The sequence below is a fragment of the Eleutherodactylus coqui genome, chromosome 4 (assembly GCF_035609145.1).
Source record: "Eleutherodactylus coqui strain aEleCoq1 chromosome 4, aEleCoq1.hap1, whole genome shotgun sequence".
Lineage (NCBI taxonomy): Eukaryota > Metazoa > Chordata > Amphibia > Anura > Eleutherodactylidae > Eleutherodactylus > Eleutherodactylus coqui.
In genome coordinates, this window is record NC_089840.1 from 6,869,082 (window position 1) to 6,885,835 (window position 16,754).

The 16,754-nt window shown below is 44.9% G+C and overlaps 1 protein-coding gene across 2 annotated transcripts in view; it reads left to right on the forward strand.

Annotated features, from left to right (window-relative positions):
- The first annotated feature begins 250 nt into the window (after positions 1-250).
- The window catches only part of RUNX1 (RUNX family transcription factor 1), a 102,138-nt gene continuing 85,634 nt past the window's right edge, over positions 251-16,754 (forward strand). Inside the window, exons 1-2 of one of the 2 annotated variants that reach the window (XM_066598999.1) lie at positions 251-1,298; positions 6,818-6,974. In XM_066598999.1, coding sequence (XP_066455096.1) covers positions 1,029-1,298; positions 6,818-6,974 — 427 coding nt within the window. In that variant the 5' untranslated portion in view covers positions 251-1,028. The remainder of the gene's footprint in view (positions 1,299-6,817; positions 6,975-16,754) is intronic. The other variant, XM_066598998.1, reaches the window with a different exon arrangement.

Consider the following 16,754-nt stretch of genomic DNA (forward strand, 5'->3'; position numbering starts at 1 on the left):
GGAGGTGACCGAGCGGCACATGAGCCGGGCGGCCGCACTGCCAGGTCTGTCCTGTACAGTAGCACAACGGCTACTGCCAGCAGCTCCAGCTTCCCCGGGAGCTAAGCCACGCCCTGCCTGCTCGGCTATTGGTTAAGACGCACCCACTATGCAAATGAGCCCGGGGGAATGACATTCCTCTGGACTTGTTACTGTAAAAGCAAATTCATTTCCAGGATGTCTCATTCATAGAGGCGGCGGGTGCAGCGCAGGAGCTCTCCTCCTCCTCCTCCTCCTCTCCTTCTCCTCCTCCTCCTCTTCCTCCTCCTCCTCCAGCAGTGAACTGAAGGAAAAAGTCTCAGCCTGAAGAACTTCCAGCCACAGATCGCGAATGCAACAACTTGTAACAACTTGCTGAGGAAACTCAGAACTTCCAGCAGAACCTCCTCAAGAGTTAAACTTGAGTCACCACCAAGCAGCCAGTCCTCATTGTCTGCTCGGCTTTATCTTGTGCACCCATAAACCACAGGACAAGCCACAAGAGGCAACCACAAACCCAGCACAGCCACAAGAAGAAGACACCTGGTTGTCTTGGAGGAACCTCATCTCTGGAAGCCTCCTGAGATACCTTCTCAACTTTCTGTCGAGCATGGAAGGACAAAAGTCATACTGATAATACCCCCTGTCCCTGGATTTTGGGTGGGCTTATTCTTGTTGGTGACCCTTGGCTTAGGGGGTCACAGGTCAAGTGCTCATCATCATCATCTTACTACAAGACGTGAATGTGTTTGGTGTTCTTTTGGGACTTTAGAGTGATGACCTGGAAGACAATCCTAGGATGGTACTAGCTGGGCAGGTTTATGTCTAAGGGTGCCCAGTGCCAGGGCAGGTTGCGGTAGAAGCTGGCATCATAAGACTTGCGTATATCGATACCCCGGGACTGTGGTAGTGGTGGCAATACCTGAGGGTAGATCATTGTGGGGTCTTCTGTTCTTCTCGCCCCTTCTTACTTTATAAGACACTGAGTTTTACTCACCAGGCTTGTTGTGATGCGTATCCCCGTAGATACCAGCACCAGCCGCCGCTTCACGCCGCCCTCCACCACCCTCAGCCCGGGGAAGATGACTGAGACCTTACCCCTGAGTGCACCGGATGGCAGTGCCGCCCTGGTGGGCAAACTGAGAAACGCAGACCGGAACATGGTGGAGGTCCTGTCCGATCATCCCGGAGAGCTGGTCCGTACTGACAGCCCCAACTTTCTGTGCTCCGTGCTGCCCACCCACTGGAGGTGCAACAAGACCTTGCCCATCGCCTTCAAGGTAGGACCCCAATATCTTATTGTCACCCTATATACTAATGGATACTTATTGTATGTCCTGTGTGCAATCAGCAGTACGGTTCTGTTTTTAGATGAATCTATGGATCCGTCTGTCTTAAGATCTTTCTTTTTATAGATGTGTTTTTAGAACTAATCATCTACCTACCTGTTATTTCTATGTACCTATTTTGTATGCATCTATCTATGAGCAATCTTTCTTTCCTCCTATGCACAGTATCTGTCAATGGAACTTTCTATTAATTTTCTGTCTATACACCCATACACTTGTGTTTTATCTATCTATCTATCTATCTATCTATCTATCTATCTATCTATCTATCTATCTATCTATCTATCTATCTCACATCTATCCATCTATCTATCTCATATCTATCCATCTATCTATCTCATATCTATCTATCTATCTATCTATCTATCTCATATCTATCTATCTATCTATCTATCAATCTCATATCTATCTATCTATCTATCTATCTATCTATCTATCTATCTATCTATCTATCTCCTATCTATCTATCTATCTATCTATCTATCTATCTATCTATCTATCTATCTATCTATCTCATATCTATCTATCTATCTATCTCATATCTATCTATCTATCTATCTATCTATCTCATATCTATCTCCTATCTATCTATCCATCTCCTATCTATCTATCTATCTATCTCCTATCTATCTATCTATCTATCTATCTATCTATCTATCTATCTATCTATCTCCTATCTATCTATCTATCTATCTATCTATCTATCTATCTATCTATCTATCTATCTATCTATCTATCCCATATCTATCTATCTATCTATCTATCTATCTATCTATCTATCTATCTATCATCTATCTATCTCCTATCTATCTATCTATCTATCTATCTATCTATCTATCTCATATCTATCTATCTATCTATCTATCTATCTATCTATCTATCTATCTATCTATCTATCTATCCATCTATCTCCTATCTATCTATCTATCTATCTATCTATCTATCTATCTATCTCATATCTATCTATCTATCTATCTATCTATCTATCTATCTATCTATCTATCTCATATCTATCTATCTATCTATCTCCTATCTATCTATCTATCTATCTATCTATCTATCTATCTATCTATCTCATATCTATCTATCTATCTATCTATCTATCTATCTATCTATCTATCTATCTATCTATCTATCTATCTCATATCTATCTATCTATCTATCTATCTATCTATCTATCTATCTATCTATCTCATATCTATCTATCTATTTATCTATCTATCTATCTCATATCTATCTATCTGTAGAACTATCTATTCAATTTCTGTCTGTAATTAGAAATTTCATTGCAGTTTTCCATAGGCAGACCACCTCATTACCTTTACCTTTGTAGGTGACCCCTGTCCTCACCCATCACTGAGGACCAGCCTCTAAGTGAGTTATTTAATGTGTTCTCAATTGATAAGGCTTGAAGGTTACAACACTGATCTTATACATTTGGCAAAATGCTGATTTTGGAGCTTCTGACTCCGGCCAGACAGATGTTCCTTGTTATTTGTCTTCATACTTATTTTCCTGGGACATTTATGTTCACTTCTTAGAAAACGGAAGCTTTTATGTAATCATCATGAATCCTATTATATTCCCTGCCACCCCAATACAGTCACCTGGCACTGCCCAGTAGCATCAGCTGAGCTGCCATGTAAAGGACCCAAGGAAGAAATTCAACTTTTCTGCTGTAGTTCAGGAGATGTCAGTTATATTATGATATTAAGTTCACTTTACTTCTCTTCAGTTGTACCCACATCTCAGCTGGCAGAAAGCCCAAAGGTGGGTAGCAGCGTGTCTCATAGACCCTTCTGTCAGTGGTAGTAAACTATTCCCATGGTCACCCCCTCCCCTCCAAATACCAATCTGCTCCCCTACTTGTGTCTGTCATGTCTGGACCGTTTGATGTTTCCAGGAAGAAATGTAAAATGATTAACTCCCATGATCTGACTCACTGTCCTGCAATGTGTCTAGCCAAGAGTTCTGAACCGGGACCCACTACCAGCAATAACGTATCCCATCTAGTTTAGTCAACTATAAACAAAACCAGTTAATATTATATATATATGTGTGTGTATATATATATCCTAGAATCTAATTATCTATCTATCTCATATCTATCAATCTATCTATCTATCTATCTATCTATCTCTTTCCATTTTTCTTGATATTTATTAGCAACAAAACCAATTTCTTTTTCTGAGTTCTTATTTTGGAGGCATTTTAATTTTTTTGCAGTTTTTTTTCTAATTTGGTTTTTCTCAATTAAAATAGAAGCGTCAGGTCATTTTGTAGGTAATTATGTCGTCTAATCCACTGCGGTTCGTTTGATCGGACGGGAGCGCCATCCTATTTTGTATCCTGTTTTGTGCGTTCCCGTTCTGCCGCACGTCTTGCAGATAATAATAGCAGCTGAGACAAAGTGTTTTTTTTCTCGTTTCGTACATTTTTGTGCCTATAATGTTACATAATTTTCTGCTTATTCCAGCAGTTTATAGACTATAAATATAAGCAATGCGTCAGTTCTTTTAGCGCACCTTCTCATTTGGTTGACAGACTATTTTTGCTTGCTGAATAGACATTTGAATCCACTTTACAATTATTTACACAAATATTATAAATAATATTAAAATCTAATAATATAAACATAATAACAATCTATGTAATAACATTAGACTTCTTACCGCTGTTATCATCATTATTTGATTATTCGACTACATTTTATCATCTGTATATAAATGTGTCGTTGTAAATCCCTAAAAAGAAACATTATAACTCAGAGGATTTCATGCGGCTTCAGTTCCTCCCATCATAGATGTCAGTAAACCGGTCATAAAATAAATCATTTGATCTTGTCAGATTTGCAGCGATACAAAGAATCGTCATGAAATAGAGACTTAATATTCCGTTGTGCGGTCCTGCCGTTGTATGTTTCCCTAAATCCCCGGCCCCAATCTGCCACCCCCATCCCCCAATCCCTATTTTCTCATCGGTTTGGCAATACTGATGTCTATTTAGTCCTGCCAAAAAAACTTCTTTGAATCTTCGTAAATATATATAAAAGTTGATTAATTCAACTCGCAAAGATAATATTGACCAAAGTCATATTTTATTCTGTAAATCTGATATAGTAGAAACTCCTGCACCAATTTATAGTTGGTGCTATAAGGATGGAAGGAAAGTAAGCGAAAAAGTGGGGTTCCGTTTAGTGAATGTCAATTTTATCCCTTCTTTAGATACGTAGTCAGTTACAGAGAATAGAAAGAAACAGCTACATGCCATAGATAAATATGAGATAGATAAATAAATGATAGAGAAAAAGATATAAGATAGATAGATAGATAGGAGATAGATAGGTAGATAGGAGATAGATAGATAGGTAGATATAAGATAGGTAGATAGATAGATAGATAGATAGATAGGGGATAGATAGATAGACAGATAGATAGATAGGAGATAGATAGATATGAGATAGATAGATAGATAGATAGATAGATAGATAGATAGATAGATAGATAGATAGGAGATAGATAGATATGAGATAGATAGATAGATATAAGATAGATATGATATAGATAGATATGAGATAGATAGATAGATAGATATGAGATAGATAGATAGGAGATAGATAGATAGATATATAAGATATATATATATAAATAAATAGAAAACCAGACAAACGTCAGGCCATAAGGCTGTGACAATAGCCTGTACTCTGATTCTGCAACTTTTGCAGTTTTTTTTACACCTCAGCATGTTTAGGGCCTTGCATGGTAAACACCAAGTGTTTTCGCATGTGATCACACGTTGCTGATTTGCCGCAGATTTTGTCATGGATTTTGTTGCAGCTGATTTCACCCTTACAATTTAATTTAAATAAAAGGGGTGAAATCTGCTGCCGATCTGCACCAAAATCCCTGACCAAACCTGCAGCAAGTCAGCGGCGTCTGATCACACCCTAACGAACCTGTGCATGAAGGGCTTTGCTTTGTCTTGCACTGTAAATAAAATTGAAGAAAAGAATAAATCCGTTGGCGCCCAACTCCTGCCACCCGCGCTTACCATTCAGAATGCAAAAGCAAAGCCCCCTCTACACAAGTTACAGGAGACTAGAGGAGTGCGAGAAGCAAAAGAAGAACATCAAAACTGCCAGAAAAGAAAAGCCTTCTGTCCGCAGTCATACAAGGAGGAACCTCTGCACCCCTGCCAGCGTCATAGGGTGGTTATCCAATGCGATTTGGAATTTTAGGTTGATTTCGGATTTAGATGGCGAGCCCCCTTGGGAGCCCGGACGGATGTGAGTGATGACAATCTCTGTACAGCGCTGCAGAATATGTTGGTGCTATATAAATAAATAAAGTCTTGCTGCAGTCACACACACAGGGTCAAGGAAGCTGGGATAGGTGAGCTGTTTGGTCAGAGGCGGGTGCAGCCACAGCAGCTGTACCTCTGATAAGCTTGTTAAACAGCACCATGGATCTCAGCTTCCTGCCCCTTCTGTTACACTGCAGTGACATATTAGGATTTACTGCAATCACAACTGCATCTGGTTATATATGTTTCCTGCTGATATTTTGCAGGTGGTTTCTTTGTCATTTGGTAAACTTTATGTACAGATAAGTGTCATTGCTCAAAATGCCATATAGATGTAGTAGATCTGTATATGTCATTTGGCACAGCTCCCGCTTATATCACAACGTGTTATCTGTGCGTTCAAGGTGGGTAAAACGTCTTATCCATCGCAGTGCAAAAGGTATATAGTTCTGTTTATCTATCTATCTATCTATCTATCTATCTATCTATCTATCTATCTATCTATCTATCTATCTATCTCATATCTATCTATCTATCTATCTATCCCATATCTATCTATCTATCTATCTATCTATCTATCTATCTATCTATCTATCTATCCCATATCTATCTATCTATCTATCTATCTATCTATCTATCTATCTATCTATCTATCTATCTATCTCCTATCTATCTATCTCCTATCTATCTATCTCCTATCTATCTCCTATCTATCTATCTATCTATCTATCTATCTATCTATCTATCTATCTATCTATCTATCTATCTATCTATCTATCTATCTATCTCCTATCTATCTATCTATCTCCTATCTATCTATCTATCTATCTATCTATCTATCTATCTATCTATCTATCTATCTATCTATCTATCTATCTATCTATCTATCTATCTATCTATCTATCTATCTATCTATCTATCTATCTATCTATCTGCCTGTCTCAGATCTATCTTGTATACATGGATATGATATATAAAAAGCCACGACATCAGAATGGGCCAAACGACAAGTTCAGCTCTGAGAAGTTTCTGCTATAAATTCTGTATATAACGAGTGGAATTAGAGACAGCGATAAATGTAGAAATAACCTCTATTACACAGCGAATGAATGATCACATCTGACATCTCGTACCTTTATTGTGTCCAGGTGGTGGCGCTAGGGGACGTTCCGGACGGAACATTGGTCACTGTCATGGCTGGCAACGATGAGAATTATTCAGCAGAACTGCGCAATGCAACGGCGGCGATGAAGAGCCAGGTTGCTCGGTTTAACGACTTGAGATTTGTCGGAAGGTCGGGAAGAGGTAGGAGCAGCTATAATCCTTATCAGTGATTGAGTAGACAGAACATGTGAGGAGCGAGAGCGCTTGTGATCCTGTGGCCTCCGTCTAATCCCTGTGATTGTCATTTTACATTCGCAGTAAGGTGTATGACCCCGGACACAACGCCCCGTACCCCTTCTTTATAGGAAATGCCGACCTGTACCCCCCCACCCCCAATGGCTGCTGCATGTGCACAAATATAAAGAGACGGAACCATAAAGATGGACATCCTGCTCTTTATTGGGAAGGAACTAACAGGCTAGGGGACAATTGGGTCAGTCTGCACACCTAAACCATAACGCTCAGGGACCCCTTACCACCCACCATAGTCTGTCTTTTTGAAGGTCCTCCTGGGTCTTGTCGTGTGTCTGAGTTGCGCTTATGAGGCTCGAGTGCAATTTGCATTGGACACACGGATGGCCACGCACTGGCATGCATTTGCATGTTCTAATTGTCATCCAAGCTACAGACAAGAAAAGGACTTGCATTGAGTTCCTTCACGCAGACCACCGGTCCTCATCAGGTCCTCATATTCTGTACATACAAGGTTGATATCAATACTGAAGTGATTGCTACATTGGCATCTTTTGCCTTGGTCAATGTAACCATTCCAGCAGTGAAATAGTTACTCATGTATCACGTAGCGGCAGAAATACACTACATGATTGGACATTTACAGAAGCCATTGAATGGTAACTTATTATTAAGAGAAGCTTTCTGCGTAGTGTCTCTTTTTAGTGGATGTCTCTGCAGGGTGTACCGCGCTCTCCTGCACTCTCCTGCACTCTCCTGCGCTCTCCTGCACTCTCTTGCGCTCTCCTGCGCTCTCCTGCACTCTCCTGCACTCTCCTGCGCTCTCCTGCGCTCTCCTGCACTCTCCTGCGCTCTCCTGCACTCTCCTGCACTCTCCTGCGCTCTCCTGCGCTCTCCTGCACTCTCCTGCGCTCTCCTGCACTCTCCTGCACTCTCCTGCGCTCTCCTGCGCTCTCCTGCACTCTCCTGCACTCTGCAGCGCTCTGCAGCGCTCTTGCTTGCAGTAAAAAAAACATAGAATCCACCCGAACCGATCCAACTTAAAGGGTTTATGGTTCCATTTATTACCTGCGCTGGGAGCTTTCTCTTTATAGGGCGCTTAGTATGATTACCCCCAGCGCCCGGCGCTTAATACATGGAAAGATGTCCGTCTCCTCATGTATGCAGCACCCCCGACACATGCATGTACCTTCTCAGAAATGTACGCCGCATCCGACCCGGTATAGTTTACATCATTTTCTGGCGTAAATTATACTTACATAGTTATAAATTGTCAGTCTGGGGTGACCACGCCCCTCTACACCTGACCACGCCCCTCTTCACATGCCCTGCCTACGTTTCAGAAAAGTGGCGTGACTGGCATAAAAAGCTAAAAAGTTGCAAATTTTCGTGCAAAAATTGGCAACTTCAAAGCTTTTGTAAATTTCCTTCGTTAGGCTAAAGACGCAGGAACAATTACAAAAGGCTGTAGCCACAATACTGGCGAACAAAAGCTGCACATTTTTGTGCAAGTCCAGCTTGTACAAATTCTTTTCAACTTTTCTTCCTTCTGTGCCGATTTATGTATAATTTATGCCAGAAACTGGTGTAAATCATACCAGGAGTGTGCGCCAGATCAGACCTGGGGTACATTGTGCAGAAGGCGCACAGAGGTGCCGCGGATGTGCTGAATACATGAATAGGCGAGCCCGTCTCCGTGTATGCAGTACGCCGCATTATCATAAAAAGCCCAGGGCAAGAAATGGACAGGTTAGTACATTTCCCAGTTTTTTCGGTATGTCCAAGGTTTTTGGCCGGGAATGTATGACAGACAGCTTGGACCTATACATTTATCGGAAGCCACTTCATGGTGACCGCCCCCCGGAGTGTCCTTTTTTACTGGATGTCTCTACAGGGTGTATCGCAGTCTCTTGCGCTATAACATGCAGTAAAAAAACAGGAAACACCCAAAAGGAGACAGAATTGGCCTCTGTTGTGTGAATGGGGGCCTATGTTTTTGTTTACGACACGCGTCGGGAACCTTTCTGTCACATATGGTAAACAGTCTTAAGACACAATGTGAAAGTCCTCAGACTCTCCCTGCACTCTCCACCGACTCTCCCTGGTCTTCCCCCAGACTCTCCACCGACTCTCCTCAGATTCTCTCCGGACTTTTAACTGACTCTCCCCAAACTCTGCACTGACTCTCCCCAAACTCTGCACTGACTCTCCCCAAACTCTGCACTGACTCTCCCTGGTCTTCCCTCAGACTCTCCACCGACTCTCCTCAGATTCTCTCCGGACTTTTAACTGACTCTCCCCAAACTCTGCACTGACTCTCCCCAAACTCTGCACTGACTCTCCCTGGCCTCTCCTCAGACGCTCCCCGGACTCTCCACCGTTTCTCCCCGGACTTTCCACCGACTCTCCTCAGACTCTACCCGGACTCGTGAAGTGTAAGCCTGGATTGCTTTACAGTAATACATCCACAACTCCATCAGATTTGACATTGCGGAGGTTGGGAAAGTTGAGTACCAACTTTTTCAGTGGTGCACTGCTCTGTACAACTTTCACAAAAAGGGGGCATGACTTGTTGGATGGGGCGTGGCCTCCTCAGACCGACACATTTATGTCTAATTTACATCAGAAACTGGTGTAAATTATATGAGGAATCTGCTCTGTGAAGTCGTTGCCCTGACCACCAGTCACCAATCAGGCCTCTGCTTTCATTTTGCAGCCTGTCTCAGGAAACATAAAGCTGTATGCTGATTGGCTGCAGCAGCTTTCTTTTAAGCTAACAACCAATCAGATGACTGCTTTCATTTCTCCGGGTTAGAGCAGGGATGTAACTGCTGTGGGCCACCAGCTGGTGTTCCATGAGGCCCAGCGATTGATGTTATAATAAACCCCTACTGATGCAGTCTCACATATTATACCGTGTACAGCAATACGCCGTACTGTAATCACACTGTAAACAAATGCAGCGATCACGGGGTGACCACGAAGAGTGCCCAGTACATGCAGGTCCACAGACCCAATTGTGTGAATTCAGGTGACTCACAGGGTCGTGCCGGATAAACTACGACTACGCAGGGCGCAACATTGACCGACAGTGGAGTATTATAATTTATCACCCTACCTGTGCAGCATCCGAGCAGTGGGCCCACAGCCAAGGAGACAGGAGGGTAGGGAAAGGCCTTGTCACGGGGCTCTACCATCTCCTCCCCTGGGGGTAGCTCGGGTCCCGACCATGTTACTGCGGTGGGAGATGACAGGGGTAGTAACCAGGAGTTATCTTAAGTCTAGTTGTCACTCGTGACGCCACCGTTCCGTCCTCTGTGGCGAATCTCTTAGAAGCAATAAAGTAGTCCACACACAGGGCACCTTTCTGAACAGGAACTGGGAACGGTCAGTTCTGCTCGTTTACTATAAACTCTTGAACTCAAATCCACATAAACAGTCTTGGAACAGAAACAAGTCAAAGTGGTGCCACAGGGAGGATTCTCCGGGTGCTGCGGGTAATCCACAGTCCAAGTTATCTGTGAAACTTCCTCTCCCAGCAAACTCTCTCTCTCTACCTGTCAACACTCACTCATTTCATCTTCTTCTCGCCATGAAGCGGCTTGTTCTTCTCTCAGTGCTCAGTAGAACCACCAAGGTCTCCTGGGTAGAATGGGTCCAGGCTATGTGTAAAGAAGTCGCTCGGCTTCCTCCATATTTCTCCACACACCCACTGATCTTACGGACTCTCTACTAGACTTCTTCCACTCACTGACTCACTAACTTACTGACTGACTCTGCATTCTTGCAAACACATATACATAGCATGATCACATGACCACAAACGATACACACAAAACGATACAATTACCAGACAGGACTAAACATACCAGACATTAACCCTCTTAGTTCTACAACCATTCAATAGACATAAATCAAATACAGGCCACAGACAAGACATTGACACGAGACAGACATAGAACATCATGGAGGGGCCCCATTAACTCTGGGCCACTACACCTGTGTCACCTCCACGTCTTCCAGCACGCACCTGGCGGCTACTCTGTCGAAGTGCAGACGCAGCGTGACATCACAGGCATACGCAGCGCACCTACACAGCGCTGACATGACTGACGGCCGCCCTCTAACAACACGTGTGACTTCCTCTCCGTCTGACCCGTACACGCTACTGACATGTACACCGCACGGCTGACATCTGCTTTCCTTGTGTTGCGGCCTGTCATCTATGACAGATCAGGAGGATATTGATGAAAAGCAGCGCCAAAGTAACAAAAATCTCACACAACCCTCAAAAAATGGAAATGCTTAAAAAAAATAATTTTTATATTTTGCACAATTTTTTGCGTTAGGAATCACCTGGGAAGGAGGGAAATGTCGTCCGTTATATCTTTGTGTGGATACATATGAGGCGGTGTAGGCGCCATGGAGGTTGGCACCCAGCTTTACGTGAGGCTGGAATGGGCAATGTCTGCGTGCATTCACGCGGGCGATTCTCTTGCGTGATTTCTCTGCGTTGTCAGATTCGCAGAAACGGCGTGGGAAAAGATCCCATTATTATAAAGCGGTTTATTTCCACTTACGATTTTCCTCTCGCAGCGCTGCGACGCTGCGCCCTATCTTGGGGCGATTCTGTTTAGGAACCGCCCATTCTTTCCTATGAGGGCAAAAAAAATAAATCGCATGCGAGTTTCACGTGAATATGGAGTAATGGGCAATATTCCAGCATATTTTTCACACGTGACAACTGCAAGTGCAGCAATGATATTGCGTTTAGATGGGCGCGTTGTGGAGAAGCGTGGAGCAATATCGCACTTGCAAAGCCTCGATTTTTATGTGACTGCGATGCGCTTTGCTGCGTTTGCGATTTTCACGTGCATAAAAATCGTGCGGGAAAATTGCCCATTATTCACTATGGGAGCAAAATTGCATCGCACTCATTAAACGTGCGTGTATACGGGGGCGCGGCGCTCCCATAAGGAAGAAGGTGCGAAGCTTCAACAGAATCATCAGAAATAGAACGTGCGCCAATCTTACATGACTACGAGAGAAAAATCATTTGTGCGAATAATCACATAGACATCAATATATTATTCTCACGCGCGACTTCATCCATAGCGCTATCTGATAAAACTCGCCAGTGATAATCGCCCATGTGAATCCCGCCTAAATGCACCCTGAGGGCAGACTCAGATGGCCGTATGCGCGAACACACACACAGTAGCGTGACATTTTTGCGCCGTGAAGGAGTCTTTTTTGCTGGCGTTTCAGTGCATTTTACTGTACTTTTTTGCGCTATCAGGGACCTCGCACCTCGGCGCGGGACACACCCACTCCGCGATTTACAAGGCTGTGCACCCTAATCAGTTCCAGATGTGTTCAATTCCCCATGAAATTGTGCAGCGGGTATCGGATGCGCACAAAGGTAGAGCATGTTGCGGTTCTGGGTTTTTTTTGCATTCACGAAAATCCATAATGCGAGAAGCCATTTAAATCAATACTCCCTTATTTGCATATAGCCTGCGCAAATTTTGTGTACGCAAATACGCCTGTGAGAGTGCGCTCTTACAGTCATAATCACTGCCATTCGCCCTTCTTGGTAAGTTGGGCGGTAAGACTATTTTTGCTCTTCTGCAGTCCATGGAGTTTAGACCGCCGAGCGGTTTCTGGCGTTTAATTCCTCTTTATCGTAACCGAAATGTTTATTTGAGCATCCAGACCTCACCTCCCCCCACCGTACGTACCGCCACATGAAACGCTTCGCAGCCTGCGGGTGACAGATTAAACCCAGCAGTTCAGTAGTCATCCGGACCCCCCCTCAGAGAGAAGTCTGAGATCCCCTTTATAAACGTCCACAACCCCAACGGTCGGAAGTGCCCCCCCTGCACTGCCCCCCCGCCTCCTCCTTCACACATACTCCGCTTGTACTGAGGACTTCCTGTGTTTCCCAACCGCACCAAACATGCAACCGCGTTGTTAAACAAAAGAGGAATTGCTCGGTGCAAAACAAATGGCTGGGATTACGCAACGCGGCCGGGACAGATACAACCGCTGCTTCCTAAGTACAGTGACGGTTTGGGCTGAGGAGCTGCCGAGCGAGTCTCTCAGCTGCTTCTTGTGGCTCTTGGAGCTGTTACTTTAGTTTGCAGAACATCCGCTTCGTGTGACGGATAAATCTATCCAACACTGAATACTCAATTTCAGGTAGAATATTCTCTGGGGCCGATTACTCCGAGTATGCTCGGTCTGATTACTCTGAGTATGCTCGCTCCGATTACTCCGAGTATGCTCGCTCTGATTACTCCGGGTATGCTTGCTCCGATTACTTTAGGTATGCTCGCCTGATTACTCTGTGTATGCCCACTCTGATCACTCCGGGTGTGCTCGCTCCGATCACTCCGGGTATGCTCGCTCCGATTACTTCGGGTATGCTTGCTCCGATTACTCCGGATTTGCTTGCTCCAATTACTCTGAGTATTCTCATTCCGATTACTCTAGGTATGCTCGCTCCGATTACTTTGGGTATGCACGCTTCAATTACTCCAGAGCGAGCATACCCGGAGTAATCGGAGCAAGCATACCTGGAGTAATTGAAGCGTGCATACCCAGAATAATCAGACCGAGCATATCCAGAGAAATCAGAGCAAGCATACCCAAAGAAATCGGAGTGAGCATACCCAGAGTAATCAGAGCGAGCATACCCGGAGTAATCGGAGCGAGCATACCCGATTACTCTGGGAATGCTCACTTCGATTTCTCTGGGTATGCTTGCTCTGATTTCTCTGGGTATGCTCAGTCTGATTATTCTGGGTATGTACGCTTCAATTACTCCGGGTATGCTCACTCTGATTACTCCAGGTACGCCTTCTCTGATTACTCTAAGTATGCTTTCTCCAATTACTCTGGGTATGCTTACTCTCATTATTCTGGTATTCTCGCTCTGATTACTCCGGGTATGCTCACTCCGATTTCTCTGGGAATTCTTGCTCTGATTTCTTTGGGTATGCTCACTCTGATAACTCCAGTAATGCGCGCTCTGATAACTCCGGGTATGCTTGCTCCGATTACGCTGGGTATATTCACTCCAATTACTCCGGGTATGCTCACTCTGATTTCTCTGGGTATGAGCGCTCTGATAACTCCGGGTATGCTTGCTCCGATTACTCTGGGTATACTCACTCCAATTACTCTGGGTATACTCGCTCCGATTACTCCGGGTATGCTTGCTCCGATTACGCTGGGTATATTCACTCCAATTACTCCGGGTATGCTCACTCTGATTTCTCTGGGTATGAGCGCTCTGATAACTCCGGGTATGCTTGCTCCGATTACTCTGGGTATATTCACTCCAATTACTCCGGGTATGCTCGCTCCGATTACTCTGAGTATACTCGCTCCGATTACTCCGGGTATGCTCACTCTGATTTCTCTGGGTATGAGCGTTCTGATAACTCCGGGTATGCTTGCTCCGATTACTCTGGGTATACTCGCTCCAATTACTCCAGGTATGCTCACTCTGACTTCTCTGGGTATGAGCGCTCTGATAACTCCGGGTATGCTTGCTCCGATTACTCTGGGTATACTCACTCCAATTACTCTGGGTATACTCGCTCCGATTACTCCGGGTATGCTTGCTCCGATTACGCTGGGTATATTCACTCCAATTACTCCGGGTATGCTCACTCTGATTTCTCTGGGTATGAGCGCTCTGATAACTCCGGGTATGCTTGCTCCGATTACTCTGGGTATATTCACTCCAATTACTCCGGGTATGCTCGCTCCGATTACTCTGAGTATACTCGCTCCGATTACTCCGGGTATGCTCACTCTGATTTCTCTGGGTATGAGCGCTCTGATAACTCCGGGTATGCTTGCTCCGATTACTCTGGGTATACTCGCTCCAATTACTCCAGGTATGCTCACTCTGACTTCTCTGGGTATGAGCGCTCTGATAACTCTGGGTATACTCGCTCCGATTACTCTGGGTATACTCACTCCAATTACTCCGGGTATGCTCACTCTGATTTCTCTGGGTATGCGTGCTCCATCCAGTTCATCCAGTTTTATTTTGCTACTGCATTTATCCCCCTTCTGCAGAGCATCGCCCAATGGCGTAGCAATATGGCCCACAGGGATTGCAATTGTGAGTGGGCCCATTAGTTAGGGGGGCCCTTGGGAATCGCACTCCATACTATGCCTTTTATTGTATTACCAGGTGTCGGCAACCAATGAGCGATCATGCTGAAGGCAACTGCCATATCGAGAGATCGCTGCAGGACCAGCGCATACGTTACGCCCAGGAGGGGGCGCTCCTGCTCTCACCACAGTAGCGGCCGCCTCAGGGATTATGCTGTGCTGCTAGAGTGATCCCGCTGTGGTTGTCCTCCCAAATGTATGCAAAAGGCTCTGCAGCTAGACAAAGCCCATTGGGGTTGGTGTCCCCCATCAGCAGAGCATTAACTGCGCCAAATGCTTCACTGCCAGATGAGCGGCATTATACATCCGTTACCGTGCAAATAGCATGTGGTTAGGGTTCTACCATATGCAGCGGAGCGCGACCCACGCAGAACGCTCTGTTACAAGAAGATTGCCAGGGATGGATGCCCGCCGCATGCAGAATGCTCTACTGCGGTAAGAGTTCCTCCATCTACTGTGCGGGAAAACCTCTGCCACATAGACCGGGACGTAGTATGCTGGGGCCACAAAGCGTTAGCCATGTACCATCCAGACTGGAGGCAAAGCTTTTCTCTCCCTCCTACTGGGTGCCCCTTGTGCCAGTGCTGCCATCATCTGGTTGCTCCATACTGAAAACCCCTCTGTGTGCCCATGAGGCGCCCGCAGACCTGGTATAAGATAGAACTGCATTGAGCCATGGTATAAAGCTGCTGATGGGCACAGAGCTTGGTGCATCACTGACCCCCATTGTTAGAGCGATGGTGCTGGGCAGTCAATGCGCATCATAGAGCACAGATGAAATAGCACCACCAAGTGGAGGAACTCGGTATCAGACTGGTCACTAATGGAATAATATGAAGCTTCTGTTCTGTACTGTGCAACAGAGGGAAATATAGCGGTTATAGAGATGAGTATAAAGTCCTACCTTATGGTTGCATAAGATTATATTATGAGATTCTGCAGCAGCTGAGGTGGATTATGAGGTTCTGCAGCAGCTGAGGTGTGTTACGAGGTTCTGCAGCAGCTGAGGTGTATTATGAGGTTCTGCAGCAGCTGAGGTGTGTTACGAGGTTCTGCAGCAGCTGAGGTGTATTATGAGGTTCTGCAGCAGCTGAGGTGTGTTATGAGGTTCTGCAGCAGCTGAGGTGTGTAATGAGGTTCTGCAGCAGCTGAGGTGTGTATTGCGATGTCCGGAATCACCTGAGGTGTATGTGATACATTTTGAAGGGCCTCTTTCGCACTCCGCCTGCAGATATCGCTCATTGACCACTAAATCTGCGCGCGAATCCATAGTGAAAACCCGAATAGTCGCAGATGTCAGCAGTGGTTTATAGGTGGACGCTGGAGCCGCCATGGACCCCTACGGGAGCTGCAGAAAGAGGCGGGGTTAGCTGCTGGGAAAAGATGGATTTCTGCCGACCGAGGAAATCCAATCAGTAGTGCATGTTTTCGGCAAAACGTCGCATCTGGCCGTGCGAATGGAGAAAACCGTAATTAAGCTCGAGACTTGTTCGCGGAAAATCGTCCATTCACGCCATTTTTGGCAGAGATGGTTGC